This window comes from Pogoniulus pusillus, chromosome 26, assembly GCF_015220805.1.
Source record: "Pogoniulus pusillus isolate bPogPus1 chromosome 26, bPogPus1.pri, whole genome shotgun sequence".
NCBI classification, from domain to species: domain Eukaryota; kingdom Metazoa; phylum Chordata; class Aves; order Piciformes; family Lybiidae; genus Pogoniulus; species Pogoniulus pusillus.
The window spans coordinates 2,029,187-2,051,987 of NC_087289.1; the positions used below are offsets into that span (position 1 = coordinate 2,029,187).

At 52.0% G+C, this 22,801-nt stretch overlaps 1 protein-coding gene across 9 annotated transcripts in view; it reads right to left on the minus strand.

The window, feature by feature from the left end:
- Positions 1-22,801, minus strand: part of MBNL1 (muscleblind like splicing regulator 1) — an 84,966-nt gene that overhangs the window by 53,947 nt on the left and 8,218 nt on the right. For 7 of the 9 annotated variants that reach the window (XM_064165461.1, XM_064165454.1, XM_064165459.1 and 4 more), the window contains exon 2: positions 4,912-5,851. The exons of the other annotated variants lie outside the window; for them this stretch is intronic. In XM_064165461.1, the coding sequence (XP_064021531.1) occupies positions 4,912-5,085 (174 nt within the window). In that variant the 5' untranslated portion in view covers positions 5,086-5,851. The remainder of the gene's footprint in view (positions 1-4,911; positions 5,852-22,801) is intronic. 9 annotated transcript variants of the gene reach the window in all.

Consider the following 22,801-nt stretch of genomic DNA (forward strand, 5'->3'; position numbering starts at 1 on the left):
TGAATGCTCTCAACAAGAGGCTTGCTTATTAATGAGCAACCTGCTCTAGTGGAGGTGTCTCTGCTTATGGGGGGGTGGAATTAGATGATCTTTGAGGTCCCTTCCAATCTAAACTATTCTATGATTTTATGCCTCTTTAAATTTCTTCTCCTTAATATTCATGCTCAGAGGGCTGCAGCACCTCTCCTATGAGGGCAGGCTTCAAGAGTTGGGGCTGTGCAGCCTGGAGAAGAGAAGGCTTCCAGGAGACCTTGGAATGGCCTTCCAGGATCTGAAGGGGGCTCCAGGAGGGCTGAGGAGTGACTACTGACAAGGTCTTGCAATGACAGGATGAGGAGGAATGGGTTTAAACTGGCAGAGGGGAGATTGAAACTGGCACAGGCTGCCCAGGGAGGTTGTGGAGTCTCCCTCTCTGGAGATATTCAAGAGCTGCCTGGATGTGCTCCTGTGTGATCTGCTCTGGGTGATCCTGCTCTGGCAGGGGGGTTGGACTGAGCTTTCAAGGTGCCTTCTAACCCCTACCATTCTGCTGGAGCAGCACCAACTGCCAGAGCCCACAACCAGGCTGAGTCCTCTTTACCCTCTCTCCTCTCTTTCCTCCTCACTGTATCCTTTCCACGGCTAGGGAAGGTGGTGTGGCAGCCACAGGAGGTGGCCCAGCAGAGGAGCTGGCAGCAGGCTGCTGAGGTGTCCTCAGTGCAGCTGCAGCTCCTGCAAGGGTTGCATCTGACATCCCTCTCCCCTGCATGAAGACATTTTGATCTCGCAGGAGCCATCAGATGACTCATCTCTGGAGCATCTGATGGGGCTAACGTCATCTCGAAACCGAGTTCTCCTCGGGCACATTTTCCCAAGGAAAAGAAACCAGAAACCAAAGAGAAAGCGATTTCAAATTCTACTAAAAATCCAAACCACCTTTCTGTTGCAGAGCAGTTTTCTGACTGAAGAAGCTGAGTGCTTGTTCTTGCTGCAGACAGTTGCACAGGCAGCCAAATTTAGGACTCGAATTCTGTGGCGTTGGAAGGAGGCAGAGGCCGGGCTGGGAGCTGACTCAGCGGCTGGGCGCCCGATTTGAATCCAGGCTGGGTTAAACATCATCCCCTGCTATCTGACGGCTGGATTAGCCCACAAGCCTTTATCTTGCTGAATGAACTACCCTCGGGACAGCCTTGCAGATTTCATTAGGACTAATTAGAGAGCAGAGCATTCAACAGCCGCAGGATAAAATCTCGCTGTGATTGACAGGGCCCTGACCTCCTCCTTGCACTACTCGCCGAGGTCACAGCACTGCTCCTGTCTCCCTTTTTCTCCTAATTAAGATGGAACAAGCACCTCTCGGCGCTGAGGAGGAGGCAAAAGGTGCACACAAGGACGTGTGTCCCAACAAGTGACACATGCCCAGAGGTCCACGCTGCAGTGCCACAAGCCCCCCTGCCCACACAGACTCACAGAGAGCATCGCGCTGGAAGGGACCCTTCAAAGGTCGTCTTGTCCAACCCCCCTGCAGGCAGCAGGGACACCTCCAACTAGATCAGGCTGCTCAGGGACACATCAAGCCTGACACTGAATGCCTCCAGGGACAGGGCCTCAACCCACATCCTTGGGCAACCTGTTCCAGTGTTCCACCACCCTCACTGCAAAAACTTCCTCCACATGTCCAACTTAAATCTCTGCTCCGGTTTCAAATCGTTGGAGCTCATCCTATCCCCACAGGCCCTTTCAAACAATTCCTCCTCAGCCTTGCTGTAGATCCCCTTTAGGTATCAAAATGTATCTCTAAGATGTCTCTGAAGCCTTCTCTTCTCTAGGCTGTGCAGCCCCAACTCTCTCAGCCTGTCCTCACAGAGAGGTGCTCCAGCCCCCTGGTCATCTCGGTGGCCCTCATGAAGGTACAGCAGGTGGTATCTCAACACGGAGGAGATGCTGGGAAGCAGATCCCCTCACTTTTTGCTCCAGACCTATACGAACAGGTTTTGCTTTCATTTCACAGGGAGGACATAAAAAAAGGCTGAGAGTTCCCCTCCTGAGGTCTATTTTTGCCTCCTGGGGTCTATTTTTGCCTCCTGGGGGCAAAGCAGATGAGCTGTGTTTGCTGTGGGCTGGCTGTGCTGGAGGACACCTGAGACCGAGGCCAAGGCTTGGGCAGGCAGAGCTGGAGGGTGCTGCCATTACACAGGGGCTCCTCAAAGTGTGTGCTCTGCCTGTTTGTGTTCTAAAGATAGCAGAGCTCCCCTGGCCAGCTCCTGCCGGGCTGCAGCTCTCTGCAGCACTCGCACACCTGCCTGCCCTCCACACACAGCAGGCATCTCCTCCAAGACACACCAATTTTTGGAAGCACCAGGAGTGGAAGATGCAGTCATAGTTTGTAAAGAAAAACTTCATGGTGTCCAAGAAACAATACAAGAATAGCTCCTTGGAGAATATTAACATTACACACAGGATAGGAAATCAAACACTTCGATATTAAGGTCCATTTTTTTGTTGCACTGCTATTTGAGTAGAGCAAGGACATCACAGCCACACTGAACTGCTGAAACAGCAAAAAGTTACTACTGAATGTCCTAAATTTTTTTTTTTTTTTTTGGTAAACTAATAACTGACCTGACAGCTTCCAGACAAATCTGATCCATTTCCCTAAACTGCTTTTGCAAAACATCTCCGGCTTGTGGTACTGCAGCAAAGGTTCCAAAGTGCCTGTTCAGCTTACACACAAAAGCTGACAAAGATCTGAAACAAACCCAAACCTGGGCAGCTGCTTCTCTGCTGTCTAGGCTGGACAGGGCTCCACTGAAGGGATCTATTCCAGGTTGCTTATTAGCTATTCTCCTACACTGCCCAAGCTACTTCACTGAAAACCAGCAGACTTATTCCCAGTTTACAACCTAGCCCCGGTGCAGCCTCTGCGTGGGCAGCAGAAGACTCCTCTCCACGCTCAGAAGCGGCGCAGTGAGGCTCTAATGTCACCTTCAGTTGCTAACACACGGACCTGGCAGCCCTTCACAAGGGTGGCAATTATCTCCTTCATCAAAAAAAGAAAGGAAGAGCCCTGCTGGCAGCCACGGAAGAGCCAGCCACGCCGCAGGGACAGGGAAGCTGGCCGGTCCCTGCTGCGTCCCTCATCCAGACACAGGCTCAGGCTGCTGCTGCAGCTCTGTCGCCGTCAGCCTCCTCTTCCAGCACTGAGATGTGGAGGCACTGGCACAGTGACCACAGACATCAGAAATCTGAGAGCAGGACGCTAGCATACGGCAAACTCAGGTGATGCCTCCTCCCACAGCAAAGGAGATTCACCTCCAAGTAACTCTGGTGTCTTGTTTCAACCTTTTCCCCTGGGTCCTGGCTCGGAAAAGTGCAAGGCCAGCGGGGTCAGGCTGCTGCAACCCAACAGCAGTGCAGTGGGAATTAGCCTAGGAAATGCTGTGGGTGTTACTGTCCCAGTAAATCCGTCTTCGCTCCCACACCCCCTCACCAGAGGCTGGTTTAGGTCTCTGAGGCCATGGTGGTGGCCACGGTGGCCACTTGTCCACCAAAAGGGGGATGTCTTGGGGCCAGGACTCTCATCAGCACTGACAGCCCTGCACTGTTCCTAGTGCCAACACTTCCTCCATGCATAGAAACATTTCAATTCCTCGGTTTAGAGTTTTCCTTCCTCCCCCTGAATTAGCATTAGTGTGATCTTGAAATCAGTTTAAGCACAAACAAAACACTTCCAGTACCTGTAAGTGAAAGCGTGACGTGGGGTGGTGGGGCTGGGAATGTCAGTCCCAAGAGCCTTTCAGAGGTTCACTCCCCACCCTGATCCACAAGAAGACACTCTTCTGAAGACAGGAAGGTAGCAGGGTTGGTATCAAACCACCATCACCCCTCTGCCTGCCCAGCTGCTGCTGCATGGGGCCTGGCTGCAGCCACTGGTGACAAACACAACTCCCTCCCTAGAGCATGGCCCTGCCGGGAGCCAACTCCACACACTCAGCCTCTGCCTTGCTTCCTGGGATTTGGTTCCAAGAAGAAAACAACACTTTATATCAAACCTCACAGGCACATTTTTCTTTCCCAGCTTTTGATTATTTAGGATGCTATTGAATTAATTCTGTACTGCTTTGTGGGATGGATATCTGAAATGTTATTTCACTAGAAAAGAGAAGGGAAGGGTCTGAGATCCAAACATTCAAGACCTATTGCTGAAACAGCAGCTACGGTATAACAGCAGCTGTATATTTAGAGCCCAAACTCAGATATGCCTCTTAAAACCCCCCTGAGGTTGTACCCTCTTCTGCCTGCATGTCTAGAGGCACCCTGCCCTCTGCTAAGCATCATCCTTCCCTTAAGGGAGAGCATTTGTAACAGAGACAAGATCAGCACAGCAGTCCCAGCCACAGAAATACAAGCAGGGTGCTCACTGCCACCCAAATAACCCAGGGAGGAAAACACTCTTCTAAGATTCACCATCAGCTGTCCAGAGACACCAACAACCCGCTGGGAGTTACGAGATGGAAAACAAATCCTCATCTTGCTTACGTGGTTTGTGCTATTAAAAACAAAGAGTCCTCACAGTGACTTTGCTGTTTCTACGTGAAGTGCCCTTTATTCCAGCTACAAGCAGCGAGTAATTTGGAGGCAAAGAACCAGCCGCTGTAGCCACACCGGAGCATCTGAGCCCTACCAGGCATATTTTTCCCTTCGTTCCCCTGATCCTTCCCTTTCCCCTTGAGGAAAAGCAGCAAGAAAAAAAAAAGCAACCAAAAACCACAACACCCAAATGAACAAGCATCAATAAAACACGAGCAGCAAAACATCCCAGCGCCGGCAGCCAGCACTCGCTGCTCCCTTTTTGGGCTGCAGGGTTCCTCTGGCTACAACTGCTTCTTTCATTACGCACACAGCCTCGGAAAGAATGTAACATTTACTCACTTTCAATGAATCAAAGCAGGCGATTACACGTCCGTTTTCGACTTGGCAGCTTTTCGATGGGTGTGCAAATTTACATTCCGTGTCTGGTCGTGAGCAAGTCCCCCTTTGGAACTCCCTACACACCTCCAGCGTTAGCCATTTTGTGTCCCGAATCGGCGTGACACTAACAGCCATCTTTAGCCTTTACAGGTAGTTACAAGCTCCGACGGAACGGACCAACGAGTCGCTGAACTGATCAAACTGGAAATGATGAAAGTGCCACCTCCAGAATACTTCTTTTTTTTTTTTTTTCCTCTCCTTTTTCCCCCCCGCCCCGCTCCCTATTTTTCACAGTACGTGCAGAAAGAGGGTGGCCGAGGCTCCCACGGAGCAGCGGTGCCAGCGGGGAGCTCACAGCGTGCCACTGCTACCCGGCGCAGCCTTCCGCGCTCCCAGCAAGGCCGAGTTTGCCAGCAGAGGTGAAGGTTAAAAGGTGTAGCCGGGGCTCAGCAGCCCATCCTGGGAGCCCAGCGGAGCCCACAAGGCAAGCATGGACCCGGGAGCGGGGTGTCCGAGCTGCTGGCAGGGAGGGGCTGGCAGAGGGGTCTCCAGGCAGCGGGGGGAAGTCTGTGGTGCAACCGGGATCGATTAGTTTGGCATAGACAGATGCAGCAGTTTAGAGCAGCGACCGAGACGGGGGCTGTTGGGGGGTGGTTTGGTTTGTTTGTTTGTTTTCTCTCCTCTCCTCGGTTTTCGGGCAGCAGAGGTCTGACCTTGGCGGCAAACTTTTATTGTACAGTAAAGCAGCCTGCGGCAAGGCCCGCCAGCGCCCTTCCCTCGGCGGAGCCCGGCCCGGTGGCGGCGATGCGCTGTCCTCGCGGTCTAGCTGGCAGCAAGCAAGGCAAAAGCAGCGGCTGCTCTAGCAGCGGAGACGTCAGGAAAGGCACTTCTTAGTACCAACCTGCAGAGAGAAGAGACAGGTTACAGTCGCGGCGCGGCTCCCCCGGCTCCCGCCAGCCGCCGCCCGGCCGCACTCAGGCCAGCCGGAGAGGGGCCGCTGCCCCGCGCCGCGCCGGGCATGCCGCGCAGCCAGCCAATCGCGGGGAGCCTTGCAGCGATACTCCGGGCGGGGAGCCAATGGCGGGGGCCGTCTTATGAACGGTCGCGCCTGTCAGCGGCTGCCCCGAGCGCCCGCCCGCCCGCCGGGGCTCGCCGGGCGCCGCAGGACGCGGGTGGGCCCGGGCGCTACCCGGCATGCAGCGAGGGGGCCGCACCGCCGCCGCCGCACCATCGCCGCCGCCGCCAGTGGTTCGCTCCGCCGCCCCCGCCCTCCGCCTGCGCGCCGCCGCCGCTCCGCCCCGCACGGCCCCCTCCTGCCGCCGCTACCGCCGCCTGCGGCCCGCAGCGACCGGGCTGCCCGCACCTCCAGCCCTGCGGTGCTTACCGGCTGGAGCCAGGCCCTGACACGGCGCTTCCACTCCTAACGACGGCCCGGGAATGCAGGTTGTTCCCAGGACAGGGCCGGCCCGGTGCGCCGGCGGGCTGCGCACCGGTAGCTAAGCAAAGCCACCCCGTACGTGGTCATTGCGGGGGTACCGCGAAGGTGCTTAGGCCTGGATTCACCGAAGAGCTCGGGTACGGTGCGGGATAGTGTGGGGCTGGCCCTGCCGAGGATGCTGACGGTCACACAGCACTGCTCTCTCCCAGCCCAAGGCGCGGATGAGCTGCACGCTTCTGACCACGGCACTCAGCCAAAAATGACAGCCAGGCGACCCACCCCCAGGAACTAGGGGGCAAACCTTCCCCTCGGGTGCCAAGGGGGGACGGCTGCTTTTCTGAGAGGAGTTTCAGGTGCCTGGACTTGCCACACAACTCTGGTGCCATGTGCCAATGTAACAAAAGTGGTAACTACATCTCTTGTCCCACATGGAGATCTCTGAAGAGCAGCCCAAAGCAGAGAGGCATCCATGGCAATGCCCACCAGAGCCCACAGGCAACACCAACAGCAAGACTTCTGCCAGCAGCATCCCATCCACGGTGAGAGGAAGGGCTGTCCCCATCCCTATCCCTGTCTTTACACTCACACTGCTCCAGAACAGGCCTGTCTCCCACTGCACCCAAAGCAGCATCACCAACACTGCCACCAGAAACACGTTTTGGGAAGTGGAGCTACTCAATGTGGATGCAAACGAAGACAGGGAACATCTACAAGGAGTTTTTTTCCCAGGGACTAAGCGGTTAGAACAAACTCCAGAAGTAAAGCACACCTATTACAGCTAGTAAGACTACGACAGTGGTTTCCCTGCCCTCTAATCATGCCCACATTTTAATCCCTGCTAACAGCAGGCAACTTTGTATAATTACTTTCAAGCACAAGTAAACAGCAAAGGGTCTTCTCAGTAAACACTTCTGCTTCATCTGTCTCAAACTCAGAGGCTGGAGTCATCCCAGACAGCAGCAGGGCCTACAGCAGAGACTCGAGTCTCAACAACTCCATAAGTGCTCCAGCAAACTAGTTTGGTTCTTCCCCTGTGCCATGCTACCCAGCTGAGCTGGGTTAGTACCAAGACCTGGAAAGTGCAGAACCATAGGCTGGGACTCAGGATACCACACACCAGCCAAGCCCAGCTGGGTGCCCTCGTGGAACAGGCTCCAGGCATCCCCAAGCCACCTTGTGCAGGACTGCCATTTACATCAGATAACTGTCAGTCTAGAACACATCACCCAGACCCCAGATGAAGCATACAGCAACTCTTTGTCCTTGCACAGGTGACAGATGTCACCCTTAAACACCACAGAACAATGACTTTTGGATGAGATTCTGATCTGGACTTCTGTTCCCTGTGAGAGTCTGAGGAGAGGGTGATGCCGATGCAGGCAGATTGACCTCTCCTTGGAAGCTGTGGAACAGCTCTAAACAGTGATTATCTCCTGGTCATCATTTGGCACACAATTCATCTGGTCATCAACTGGTACACAACCCATCTGGTCATCAACTGGTACACAACCCATCTGGTCATCATTTGGCATACAACCCATCCCAAGCACAGATTTTTCCAACCCCCACCAAGAGCTAGAGCAGCAATTGACAGATTCTACATGCTACGGCCAAGGCAAGCTAAAGGACACATTGCCAAAGCAAGGTGTTCCATCTCACTCTCACAACATGAGTAGTCAGACCTAAGGAGGAAAGGAAGAGAGCACCAAGACAACACACAAAATGAAAGCAGACAGAGCTGCCTTTTGTGCTCACAAGTAGAGGAAGGAGCAACCTCCCTGGTAAGACCCACAGAACCATGCTCTATTTCTACCTTTGTAATGCAGTTTTTATCTGGAGTGGGACCAGCCACTTGCAGTGAAATCCTGCTGCTTTGGAGGTCACTGACATGTCTGCAGCTGAACTAAACCAGGTTGAATTTCACCCTTTGTGCTCCAGGCTGCCAGCTACAAGAAGAAAAGCATTACCTGAGGAGCTGTGACACCTCACAGGTCCATCTCCTGAGCGTGAAGCAAGGCTAGATGGATATCCTGTCTGCACAACCACTTGAAGAAAAATAGTGTTGTTAGAACTGGTTATCTACCTGAAAACAGAGCCAGAAATGTCAGCTTTAAAAATAGCCTTCCAGCAAAATCAGGCTGAGTTCAGACCAGAGGTCTGTCTTTGGGATCTCCACTACAAAAAAAGGAGAGGTTAGCAGATCACTGTGTTTTAACCTGCACAAACTATCTTCCCTTCACTTTGAAACGCTCCTGTGATATTCCAAGTGCAATAAGGAGTCCCCAGTCAGCCTCAGAGACTAAAGGACACCACTGTCTGCCAAAGCCCAGCAGATCAGCGTGATGTCACTTCGGGCTGTCTCTGATAAGCCAGGAAAAGGCTGCAGCAAATCCAGAGGGAAGAAGCACAGTGCAAGGACAAGACAGGGAGAGACTGAGCTAATTTTTGCTAATTTAATATTTATTTGGAGGCTGGCAGTTTCTAGACTCCACCCAGTACCCCACTCAGCACTAAAGGCTGCTCTTAACCCACAGCTGGGTTTTGGAAGCTCACCTTTTGAAGGGTGGAAGTGTTTGCTACTTGTTTGGCCAAAGCATAGAATGGTTTAGGTTGGAAGGGACCTCAACGCTCAGCCAGTTCCAACCCCCCTGCCACAGGCAGGGACACCTCCCACTATAACAGGTCACTTAAGGCTTCATTGAACCTTTTGTTGATTATTGGGAATACAGGGGAAAAGATGCTAAAACTATTGAATGCAGATGCAAAAGTGACTCTCAGAAAAGACAAGAGAGAAATCAGACGGAGAAGGTGTTTGGGGAGAGGGTAAGAGATGAGTTGACTCTCTGCTGAGCTGGGTCAATGACAATGATTACTAAGCAGCTCCACCAATCAATGGAAAGGTTACCAGGAAATGCCCAAGAAAGTGAAACTAGCACAGAGGGGCCCATGTGATGATGGCTTCTAAGTTCTGATTAAGGATGTTCCATTTTTAGTACTTCCTGTTTTTGCTATAAAAATGCAGCAGGGTCAGGTCTCTCCCTCCCCTCCCTACAGCCTTGGACACAAAAGAGTACCCACCCAGCAGCATTCAACGCAGCCACTGCTGCCACTCCTGCTGGATGCTCCTCCTATTTACTCACACATACATCTCTCAGCGGCTACAAAGCTGGAGAGGCAAAAGTTACACCCCTGAGGAAGAACATGGCAGTGGAGAACGATAGGTTTATGCTCAGGGAAGGAGGAAGCTCAGAACCCCAGCCTCAGTGACACGAGACCTGTCAGCAAGAGCAGATAATTACACAACGTAAATCCATCCTCATGACAACGACTCTAACAAGATAGGAAATGGAATAAAATCAATATTCTATTTACACTGACGAGTCTCAGGGCTCAGAATTGCCAAATGGCTGTCTTTTAAATAAAGAAACACCAAAATTACTGAGTGCCTTTGAGTATTTTCCCAACACCTCTCTGCCAAATCCGAAGTTTACCAATAACACATCTCAACAGAACATTTGGAAGAGACACAGCAATTACTTCGTGGCACCATCAAGGGGTATAATTACAGTGCTGTCACAAAATTAAGCAGAAACAATGAGCTAATTAACATCTTGGCCACATAACAGTGAAGGATTGGTTAAAGAAAAACATTCTTTAGTAAGCCACTGCTGAACAAACCAGGCTGGACTTGCAACATTGCTCTGTAGAAACTGCAACCACCACTCTTGTACGGCAGCACCTCGAAGCAACATGACCCTTCTCTGTTCTTGTACTTCCACATCTATTGAGGGGAAAGCAGAGTGCAAAGGCAGAACACTAAGCAGCCAACTCTGAAGTAGGAAAGTTCAGACACTGAACCATTTGAGATGCTACTTCCCAGCCCCCTGTGCCCACCAGAGCTCGTTGAAGCTACAAGTACAAACCAGCCCTGAAGTACTGAGGAAGTCCCACATCAGATTTTAAGACACCTGCCAAGACTACCTCTGTGACCCAGATACTCTGCAGAATACACACAGTTGTAGCAGTAGTAGTGCTTAAAGGTTATTTCTGACAGCACTGCACAACCTCCCACCGACTTCAGTGGGCTTCTCAGGCAGAGCCTCTCAGCCGTGGTTTGATCCCCAGTCTGCTTCACAGCTTCTGAAACCCTTTTAGCAGCACCACCTACCTGAGACACTGCATCTGAAGGCAGCACACCCAAGTGTGCTCACTTCCTGAAAAATCACAGAGTCCTACAATTGTCTGGGTGGGGGAAAGACCTCTAAGATCACTGAGTCCAGCTGCCAACCTAAGCCCACTGTGACCATTAAAACATGTCCTAAAGTACTGGATAAACCATGGGAAAAGAGGCAGCATGTCACAACTAAGTGTCCTCAGCCGCATGGGTTACTGCAGCGTGCAGCAACAAGGTAATTCCTTGAAATCACTTCTCCAAGATTCACATCCCTACTGAAACTCTGAACCAGCTCCTAACAACAGGGAGAGGCACTGATCTACGGATCCCATAGCCCAGTCTTTCCTTCCTCTGATTAGAATCATAGAATCAACCAGGTTGGAAGAGACTTCCAAGCTCACCCAGTCCAACCTAGCACCCAGCCCTGTCCAGTCAACCAGACCATGGCACTAAATGCCCCAGCCAGGCTTGGCTGCAACACCTCCCTGGGCAGCCCATTCCAATGCCAATCACTCTCTCTGTGAAGAACTTCCTCCTCACATCCAGCCTAGACCTCCCCTCACACAGCTTGAGGCTGTGTCCCCTTGTTCTGGTGCTGGCTGCCTGGCAGCAGAGCCCAACCCCACCTGGCTACAGCCTCCCTTCAGGGAGCTGCAGACAGCAATGAGCTCTGCCCTGAGCCTCCTCTTCTCCAGGCTGCACACCCCCAGCTCCTTCAGTCTCTCCTCACAGGGCTGTGCTCCAGGCCTCTCACCAGCTTTGTCACTCTTCTCTGGACACCTTCCAGCATCTCAGCATCTCTCTTGAATTGAGGAGTCCACAACTGGATCTAGGACTTGAGGTGTGGCCTGACCAGTGCTGAGTCACAGCTGCTTTCATGTCAAGAAGTTCCACTAGAGGAAAGTGGGTTTGTGGAAGTTGTAAAGAGGAGATGTTTATGAATTAACCACTGTTACTGTAATTAAAACCAACTGTAACATCCAGAAATAAGCCTGCTGTAGCTTTTCCACCACAACCCAGTCTATTATCAGCCTCCTTTGCAGAGTATGGGATTCAGAAATGCAGAATTCCACTCGTCTGGCCGCATCAGCTGGATGTGCATTTGTAAAGCACAGCAGAGGAAGGTCAGTGAGTGCTCCCAGGCCAGGCTGTGGGCGCTGCCATCGCTCTGCTCCTCTAGCCTGCATGCCACGGCCACAAAAGGCTGGGAAGGACACTCACTTTAATCCATTTTCTGCTGATTTATGTCTCACAAAGCACTTGCCCAGCAGCCATCCACAGCACTCATGCATCACAGACTATTTATGCTAAGTATAAACCCATCCATACTGTACTTCCTTCACCACAGCATTTACAGCATACATCAGAGAATTAGGAAGTTGTGCATTATCCTGACAGAGGGAACTGCAGCCCTAAAACAAGGGACCCAAGTCCCTTTCCCACACAAGCCCAACGAGAAGTTGTTTAAAGTGAAGCTCAATCAAGTGATTTAACTTAAAGCTCACAGAAGCAATTAAAAACACAAAAAGAAGAAGAAAACAAACTACTAACTAAAAACCTGTGACTAAAATCAGCCTTAAGTGCCTGTTCCAACAAACATTAAACACAGATATTAGAGGGGCTGTAACAAAACAGCTCTGCACCCTTCCCAAAAGCACAGAGCTATTCATTAATCAGACTCCTGCCCATTACAGACACTTTGTTTGATTAACTGCAGACACACATAAGCCAAGGGACACAGGAGAGCAGCAAGACAACCTAGGTCACAGCCTCCCACCAGGACCAGTCTCCCACAAGCCCACTTCTCCTTTGGGGCATCATGATAAGGCTGGTCTGGACAAATTGTCTGCCCCACACCATCCCCTGCCACCAGAAGGGCACATTTCACTTGGTTTGGATGTTTGCCACATGGCAAAGCTCAGGATGAGTCCCACAACCGAGACTGAAAACTGTTCCTGTAACGGTGGCTGAACGAAGAGCTACACAGCGCTGAAAACAGCCCCAGACAGGCAGGGGATTTCTGGCTGCCCTCGGGTGTGCAGATAGAAAACGTTGCACATATAAAGCAGGACGATTAGCATCACCCACAGCAACAGCCACAGCGAAAAGCCAGGTCCATGACTCAGCACGGGACACGGCTGCTTCCCTCCGACAGCAGATTCCGCTGATGCCGATGCTTTCAGGGAGGAGGAGTGAGAGCTCCTCAGGTCACCAGAGATGCAGCAGCCACCCAGGCAAGCTGCATGCAGGTCAGATGCTGAGCATCTACTGCTTAGCAAGGGGAAAAATCCTGGCACCTTGCTACTGCTAAGCTTCTAAACGACATCTGTGTTACCTCCAAGAGGTTCCCACTGCTCTACAACCACCTCTATCGTTTCTCACTTCCCCTCCCACGGCAGCTGGCTGCCAAGCCTGGCCCCCTCCTTCCCCAGAAGCAGACCCCAGCAGCGGGTGCAGGGGGTCTGGAGAAGTCACTGTGGTGAGCACTACAGCACAGGCACGGTCGGTACCACCATTATTAATATATGACTAATGGCATCTGCCCCAGGCAGTGAGCTCCTCCTTCCCCTGTCTGCCTCCTCACCCAGCTCCAGGCTGCAGAGTCCTTGCTCCTCTGCACAACAGCTCCTTTGCTGTGTGAGTGATGAGGAGCTAGGAGTCTGGATGCATCCACCACAGCCATGCACACATCAAATGAATCAGTGAGACTGAAGCTGAACTTAACTACCAGAGCAGGTCATTCATGTCGCCTGCTCCGAGCTGGCACCTTGTCTCACCTCAACACCGTGGGGCCACCAGCGAGGAGCAGGCACCTTCAGAAGCATTCAGAGTGGGGCAGCTGGGGGCTGAGTGCCTGCTGCACACCAGGCATGCTCCCAGAGAGGCACACCGAAGTTATGATGAAGTGCATTGCTCCATCTTGCATCTGACTTGAGGGCAACCAAAAAGGGACACGAGTACAGAGAAAGAGGAACACGTTACACCGCCTTCCGCTTTCGACAGCAAGCTGCACCTCGGCTTTGGACGGCCTGGCCACCTCAGCTCAGCACTGGCGAGCTGTGGCAGTGCTGTGATCACCACGGCTTCTCTCCAAGGATGAGAAAACTACGTGGGAGTGGGTGAAAATGGGGTTGGTGGTGCAGTATGGACTGAAGGGGAGCTATGGACAGTGCCAAGCCATCTCCCCAGCACCCTGAGAAAAGGCCGGGGGGGGACCCACACCTTCAAAACCACCCCAGACTCCAACATTCAGAGTGCTGCCACACCAGGGACACCCACAGCAGAGAGGTACCACCAGGGCAGGGTGAGGATGAGACTGCCCAGCTCCTGTTAACATGAGTCACAAGCAACGATAGCACTGGAAAACTACTCCAGCACCTGGTGGAAGACAGGAGGTAAAACCAACCGTGCTTGAACTGGAGTTCAAAGCTGTCTGCTTCTCCAAGAATCCAGAAGGGAGTATTTTCCATGCTTTAACACATTCTGGACTTACACTTCATTTATATTTATCAGTCCTATTCTTCCAGCACAGTAAGAACTTAGATAACCTATCAGAAAACACAATGAATTCAAAGTCATTTCTTTTCATTACTTAAGACTCTAAAGTCCTACAGAATGGAGCTTTCTAATCCTCTGTGCTCTGCCACCATCTGAGCTATACACACTGAGAATGAAATAATCCTTCACCATGCAGCAAAAAATCATCACAGAATTGTTTGGGTTTGAAAAGACCTCCAAGACCTGTGTCCAACTTTCAACCCAACACCACCATGGTTGTTAAACTATGTCCCAAAGTGTCACATGCACAGGTGACTCCACCACCTCCCTGGGCAACCTGTTCCAGTTCAAGTTTAGGAGAGGCTTTCCTTGAGCTTCCCAGAGCTGATTACACTTGGAGCACTCAGCAGCAGAGAAACACTTAGTGAGCTGATGAATTCTGCACCGTGAATGATCTCACCCAAGCTGAACACACGTGGCCTTCAGAGAGCAAGGAAAAGCTCCAGATTAGTCACCAGCATTAAAAAGAAATAACAAAAACCTGAATGACTTTGCTTTATTTCAGCAGAGAAGTGAACAATGGCTTTGAGACCACTTTTAATCAGTGTTTGCTATGACTGACTGTTGTTCTGCTTCATCTTGAGTGCCTGCATTTACGTAGCTAACAATAAAGATGAGAAACGGCCCCGCCGATGGCCCCTGCTCAGAAAAGCTCCTGCTGCACACAGACTCAGCAGCACCAACACCAAAAGTGACTGAGGGGAATTTCGGGGGACTTCTAGGCAAGGCTGTGCCCAGCATGCAGGTGACAGCTGTTCTGTTCTGTTCTCTCTACAGCTACCTGAAGGGACACTGTGGAGAGGCTGCTGCTGGGCTCTGCTCACAGGTAGATGGAGACAGACAGGAATGGCCTCAAGCTGAGGCTGGGGAGGTTTAGATTGGACATTAGGAAAAAGTTTTTTCAAGGAGAGAGTGGTCAGGGACTGGAATGAGCTGCCCAGGGAGGTGGTGGAGTCACCCAGCCTGGATGGTTTGGATGTCGTGCTTGGGGCTGTGGTTTAAGGTGAATCCTGTACAGCAGGGTTCTAGGTTGGATTTGGTGATCCTGAGGGGCTTTGCCAACCTGGATGTGTCTGGGATTCTGTGACACTGCTCACAGGGAGTCTTCCCCCCACCTCCTCCCTCAGGAGCAGGGCTTGGTGACAAATTTTTTGCAACACTCACTTTGCTGATGGATTCCCTGATGTGGGAACGACCCAGATGGCCTAATGCTGCTTCAGCATCCACTTGCATGCAGCTTGCCTCTTGTTTCTAGTCTTTCGCTGTGTGTAATGAAGGCAAACTTCCAGGAGGATGAAAATGAGATTTCTGGTTAGTTCAGTACCCAGAAGAAGAATGTTACAAAAGGTCTGTATCAAGCCTGGCTCAGGAGCAGTGTGGGCAGCAGGACAAGGGAGGTTCTTGTGCCCCTGTGCCCAGCACTGCTCAGGCCACCCCTTGCGTGCTGTGTCCAGTTCTGGGACACTCAACTCCAGAGAGATGTTGAGGTGCTGGAAGGTGTTCAGAGAAGGGCAGCAAGGCTGGGGAGGGGCCTGGAGCACAGCCCTGTGAGGAGAGGCTGAGGGAGCTGGGGGGGTGCAGCCTGCAGAAGAGGAGGCTCAGGGCAGAGCTCATTGCTGTCTGCAGCTACCTGAAGGGAGGCTGTAGCCAGGTGGGGTTGGGCTCTGCTGCCAGGCAAGCAGCAATAGAAGAAATGGACAGAGTCTCATGCTGTGTGAGGGGAGGTCTAGGCTGGATGTCAGGAGGAAGTTGTTGGCAGAGAGTGACTGGCACTGGAATGGGCTGCCCAGGGTGGTGGTGGAGTTGCTGTCTCTGGAGGTGTTGTGGAGCCTTCATTACCCTCATGCACCTTTGTGTTCCTTGTGGTCTCCCACTGTCAGCTGCCAAACTGCAGCTCCTGCCAGTAAATGCTATCTCACAGAATCACACAACTTGAGAGGTTGGAAAGGACCTGCAGAGATCATCCAGTCCAACCCCCCTGCCAAGGTAGGGTAGGCCACACAGGAATGCATCCATGTGGGTACTGAAAGTTTCCAGAGAAGGAGACTCCGCAACCTCTCTGGGCAGCCTGATCCAGGGCTCTGGGACCCTCACTGGCGAGAGGTTTCTCCTTACGTCAAGCTGAAACCTTCTCTGTTCCAGTTCTCTGTTCTGTTCCAGCAAGCCCATTGCTCCTTCACTTATTGCTGCTGACCACCAAAAAGAGCTTGGCCCCAGCCACCTGACAGCCACCCCTCAGATATTTGTATACATTGATCAGATCCCCTCTCAGTCTTCTCCAGATTAAACAGCCCCAAGGCTCTCAGCCTCTCTTCCCAGGGGAGATGTTCACAGCCTCTCTTCCCAGGGGAGATGTTCAAGTCCCCCAGTCATCCTCCTAGCTCTCTGTTGGACTCCCTCCAGCAGGTCCCTGTCTCTCTTGAACTGAGGAGCCCAAAATTGGACACAGTTTTCCAGGTGTGGTCTCACTGGGGTAGAGTAGCGGGGGAGAAGTATCTCCCTAGACCTACTGGCCACCCTTTTCCTGATGCACCCCAGCCTACTCTGCTGCCTTTAACACTCCTTGCAAAGAAATGGCCTTTGCATACTCAACCAATGCAAAAAAATGGATCATTTCCCCCCCAATACCTGCTACAACAGGAGAAAAAAAAAAGTCAATGTAAAGGTGTCAAAGGCCCTGGGGACCAAAAATGAAAGACAGATTTTTAACTACCTAAAGCACTCCTGTTACACCCTTGTCATTAGAGTCACTTTAAACAGCCTTATTTTTGCTAGCAGTGCTGCACAGCAAGGAGAGAGGCTTAATGATACCCAAAACATTCATCTTCACAGCCTACTTCCATTTTTCATCCACTTTCCCACAGTATTCCACACTTGGAAGATTCCTCTGTGTCCTCTACTTGAGCTCTCCTCCATCTGTCCCCTTTTTCATTAACCAACCTTTGCCAGCCCCCCAAATTTAACAGCACAAGGAAAGAATTTGGGGCAAAGCTCTAATATTATTATTATTGTTCTCACTCCTACATCTAAAAATCCATTTAAAAGTTCTGAATATTCCAAGTTTAAAATTCCAGCCTCACACACACACAAAAAAATAAACCCAAAGCAAACACCAAAACATGGAAATTTGGTTAATAGCATCTGAGAAGACCTGAGAAAAAGCAGTTTGTATTAAAATGGTGATTAAAGCCAGGAGGCTTCATAGCTGTAGGAAACAAAGCAAAGAAACCCCAATCATTTTGTCAGCCATGAAGAAAAAGGAGTGAAAGATGTTCAAGTTGTTCTATTTCAGTTGCCACCATCAACTGTATTTAATTAGGATTGAACAGAGCTGTGTCTGCTCTTCACCAATCACAGGGTATCAGGGGTTGGAAGGAAACCAAGGAGATCATCCAGTCCAACCCCCCTGCCACAGCAGGACCATACAATCTAGCTCAGGGCACACAGGAACACATCCAGACAAGCCTGGAAAGGCTCCAGAGAAGGAGACTCCACAGCCTCTCTGGGCAGCCTGTGCCAGGCTCTGGGACCCTTCCAGTCAAGAAGTTCTCCCTTGTGCTGAGCTGGAACCTCCTGTGCTGTAGCTTCCATCCATTGCTGCTTGTCCTATCCCAGGGAGCAGTGAGCAGAGCCTGTCCCCCACTCCTGACCCCCAGCCCTCAGATAGTTACAGACATTTCTTAAATCCCCTCTCAGTCTTCTCCAGACCAAACAGCCCCAGGTCCCTCAGCCTCTCCTTGCCAGGCAGTGTTCCAGTCCCCTCATCCTCTCAGCCCTCTGCTGGACCCTCTCCAGCAGATCCCTGTTCCTCTTCAACTGGGGGGCCCAAACCTAAAGGCTGTACTCAAGATGAGGTCTCACCAGAGCAGAGGGGGAGGAGAACCTCCCTTGATCTGCTGGGCACACTCTGCTTAATACACCCCAGGATCCCTTTGGCCTTCTTGGCCACCAAGGCACATTGCTGTGCCATGGCTGTTCTCCATCAGCACTGCCAGGTCCCTCTCCACAGGGCTGCTCTCCAGCAGTCACCTCCCAGCCTGTACTGCTGCAGTTCATTATTCCTCCCCAGGTGCAAGACTCTGCACTTGTCCTTGTTGAACCTCATTTGGTTCCTCTGTGCCCAGCTCTCAGTCTGTCCAGGTCTCACTGGATGGCCACATAGCCTGCAGCTATCTCAGCCAAGTCCTCAAGCCTCTCACCCCCCTCCAAAGAAATATGCTCCTCAAAAGATTGATTTCTGGAATGTATTTGCCCATAAACACAGGAGCTCAACACAACACTGATAAGCAGCAAGGTATTTTCCCAGGGACTTTCTACTAAGCAGCCTGCAAGGCTCAGGCACAGCAGCAAGTGCCTGCACTCCCCGAAGAGCATCTTAAACTGCTGCACATCAGAGAGCTGCAAAGCACAGAACCACCCTGAGCATCACAGCCTCGCTCCTTTGATTCTTCACTGCTGGGGAAAGAGGCTCCAAGTCAGCTTCAGTGTTGCCCACAGATCAAGCACTGAAGAGAGGCTGGGGAGTCTTTTTCTCTGGAGACATTTGAGACCTGTCTGGATGCCTTCCTGTGTAGCTTGCCCCTGGTGCCCCTGCTTTGGCAGGGAGGTTGGACTCAATCGTCTCCAGAGGTCACTTCCAACCCCTGCCAATCTATGATTCTAAGGGTTTCCATAGGAAATTACCCATGGAAAGGGTTTCACTGCAAACCCAAAGCAATCACAGGAAGCCCAGAATGCTGCTCAGGCATAAAGGAGCCCTCCAAGCACTGCAAGAAACAGCTTTGGCTTGGAGTTTTTTCCTCCAAGCTCTACAGAGGGAATGGACTGAAATTTCAGGAGAGGACTGAAGCAGGCTGCCCAGAGAGGCTGTGGAGTCTGCATCTCTGAGGGCTTTCAAGCCCCATCTGGATGCATTCCTGTGTGACCTGCTCTGGCTGACCCTGCTCTGGCAAGAGCTTGGACTCAGTGATCTCTAGAGGTCCCTTCCAACCCCTGTCCCTCTGTGACTGGGACTGTGGTTTGTTAGGAAGAAATTCTTTACAGTGAGGGTAGGGAGACAGTGGAACAGGTTGCCAGAGGAGGTTGTGGATGCCTCCTCCCTAGAGGTGTTAAAGGACAGGTTGTATGAGATCTTGGGCACCCTGGGCTGGTGGGAGGTGTCCCTTCTAACCTAAACTATTCTGTGACTCTCCTGGAGCACTGTGTAGGTGTCACTGCAGCAGAGACTGTCACCATCAAAGCCAAAGCTCTCAGGAGTGTGGCCCTGTCCTATGCCTGCTGCGGGTTGGCCCATGGGGGCCTTTGGCTGTGCACTCACAGACCATCCCCTCCCTGCCCAAAGGCAGAGCTGGGGCCTGAGGCATGACCAAGAGAGGAGTGCTGAGGCTGTGCAGGGCCAGGCTAAGAAGCTCTGCCCGCTCTCCCTTTTTTAGAAGGAACAACTCCCAGTAAGGCCTCTGGAAGCAGGATTGGGCCCAGAGCCCACACATGCCCTGGGTTCCCAAGTCCTTACTCATGGCTCGCAGTTGGCCTCGCTTGCGCAGGAGCCGACAGCACGGCAGGGACAGGCAGAGCTGCCCAGGCAGGGTGGGCAGCAAGGGCTGCAGGAGCCTGGGGTCCAGCCCCATGCTGCTCCTCCAGCCACTGCCAGCAACAAAACACCCAGGGCAACACCTCTGTGCCCACACCTGCTGCATCACACAGCACCCCTGAGCCTCCCAAGTGCCAGACCTCTGTGGACACGTATGGAGGGTGAGGGAGGTGCCCCCAGCCCAGCTCCCCGTGCTGGCTCTCCAGGCAGACGTTGCACTCAAGAGCCACCCAAGCCAGGGCACACGTTATTTATAATGCTTTTGACATTTCACTTTTCTCTCTCCAAATAATACCTGCTCCAAGTTCAAGCCCGAGGCATATTTTGCCTTGCCAGATGATCTGCGACCGTCTCATGACTTAGGACATTGTTATCATCACCGAGCTGAGCAAACAGGGCTGCTGAGCCTATTAATCTTCTGAAACACCAAGTCTGAAGCTGTAGAAACAAAACATCTCGCTAGAAGATACATGAAATGTGGTCTGGTGAGATAAGGGGGAGCTCAGTGCCTGCTCTGCTCAGTTCTCTCTTCCACCGCACGCAAGGCTGATGTGCTTCTGTTGGAACCAGCTTCAAATGCAGCCTTACTGACAAGTGCCTAAGTGACCAAAAGCCCTTCTACAGCAGCAGGCTTCCTTCAGGCCAGGCAGGAAGGGATGATCCCAACAGGGAAATCTGGAGTTTGAAGTGCCACCAGGCAGTCAAAGAAATCATAGGACGGCTTAGGCTAGAGGGGAGCTTAGAGATCTACTCTAACCTCCCCACCACAGGTAAGGATGCTTCTCAGCTGCGCTTGGCTGCCCAAGGCCTCATCCAACTTGACCTCCAAGGAGAGAGCATCCACAGCCTCTCTGGGCAACCTGTTCCAGACTTCTCACCACCCTCCTACTGAAGAACTTCTTCCCAAGATCCAGTCTAACCCTGTTCTCCCTCAGCTTCAAACCACTTCCCCTGGTCCTGTCTCTGGACACCCTTATGAAAAGTCCCTCTGCAGCGTTCCTGGAGGATCCCTTCAAGTATCAGAAGGCAGCTCTAAGGTCTCCCTGGAGTCTTCTCCAGGCTGAACAACCCCAGCTCCCTCAGAAAGCAGAGGTGTTCCAGCCCTTGGGTCACGTTTGTGGCCTCCTCTGGACTCACTCCAACATTTCTATGTCCTCCTTACATTGGGGGACACCAAACATGAACACAGAAGGAATCAAACACAACGAATCCAAGAGAGCTGAGCTGGTGTTGGAGGGCTGAGAGCCCACCTCTCAAAACCTCAGAGGGTCAGAGGTACTATTTTAACCTGCCTGGTCCTTTTTCTTGTGCTGAAATCCATTCTGGTTCAGCTGAACAGCTGGCATATTTATATCCCAAAAGAATTTTTCTGTGAAAACAAATATTTGGCCTATTTGCCAAAAGCCTCAGAAGAGCACAGGCAATTGCAGGCTTTAGACAATGCTCAAATAAGGGCTGAAGGATGCTTCTCTCCAAGACTTCTCACCAGCAGCTGCCACCCAGCAGCTCCAGAAGGTGGGGGGGCTGCAAAAGGACACACTGAAGTGGGGGCTGAGTTGGTACCAGGCTGTGTGACAGCAGAGACAGCACTACCTGTGCCCATTGTACTCTTGGCTTATGGAAATGAGAGCCTGGCAACACAAAGCTCATAGCCAGCTGTGGTTTACCCTGCCCTGGTTCCCTCAGTCCTCCTGTGCACTCTGCAGGTTCAACTGGAAACAAACTGAGCTCACTTTGAGCATCCCAGTGACAGGTCACTGCTGGTGTTCCTAACTCCTACCAAACTGCCATTATCCCACTGGAAACTGAAGCTGCATTTAGGGGAAAACTTGTGCTAGGCTTCAGTGAGAGCTAACAGGTCACACCTACTGCAAACTTGGGCTTTCTGTTACAATGCATTACAAGAGAGTCCTCCCAGCAACCTTAAATAGAATCATAGGATTGTTTTGGTTGGAAGAGACCTCCAAGATCACTGAGCTCAACCTTCAACCCGACCCCACCACGGCCACTAAACCATGGTCCCAAGTGCCATGGCCACACATTTCCAAGGATGGGGACGCCACCACCTCCCTGGGCAGCCTGTGCCAATGCCTGACCACCCTTTCAGCAAAGAAAGTTTTCCCAATCTCCAACCTAACCCTCCCCTGGCACCGCTTCAGGCCACTTCCTCTCCTTCAATCACCTGACACTAGGGAGCTGTGACTGACCCCCCCAGGAGGCTGGAATGGTCTCCCCTCAGCCTCCTCTGCCCAAACTAAAGATCTTTTGGCTACAAATATTCTTTTCCAACCATGCAGCACATGCACAGGGTCTGAAGCAAGGCCTGTCCCACAGAGCAGCAGCTGACAGCAAGCAGCCACTTCAGAGGACAGCAGCTGTCCCAATACACAGCTGGGTCCCACCCTGTGCTCAGCACACACCGACCCCTCAGCAGCCTTCAAACACCTCCTGTGCCTCCACCTGCCCAGCCCAGGGCTGCTGCTTCCAGTGGAGCCAGGGCAGTGCTTGCAGCTCAGCCCCCAAGCAGGGCAGTGTCCTGCTGGCTCTGAATGCACCTAAGGGTGCAGACAACACTTGGCACTGGGGCTGCCCTCTGAGCAAAGCCACGACTGAGGCCCTCACCCTGCACAGACTGGAGGCTTGAACACCACTGACTGCTGGCTTAAACACCCTTCCCACAGACCACACCACCTCGACCTCTCAACCCCCGGTATTAAACATACAATCATGGAACCACTTGGGTTGGAAAAGCTCTCTGAGATCACTGAGTTCAAATCAATGAGTACCGAGAAGGGCATGGAAGCTGCTGAGGGGTTTGGAGAGTATGTCTTAAAAAGAGGGAACTGGGATTGTTTAGCCTGATGAAGAAGAGGCTGAGAAGAGACTTCACTGGTCTCTTACAGCTTCCTGAGAGGAGGCTGGAGTGAGGCTGGTGTTGGCCTCTTCTCTCAAGTAACTAGTGACAGGACAAGAAGAAATGGCCCCAAAGTGCACCAGGGGAGGTTTAGGTTGGATAGTAGGAAAGATTTCTTTTCTCAAAGGGTGGTCAGGCACTGGAACAGGCTGCTTGGGGAGGCGGTGGAGTCACCAT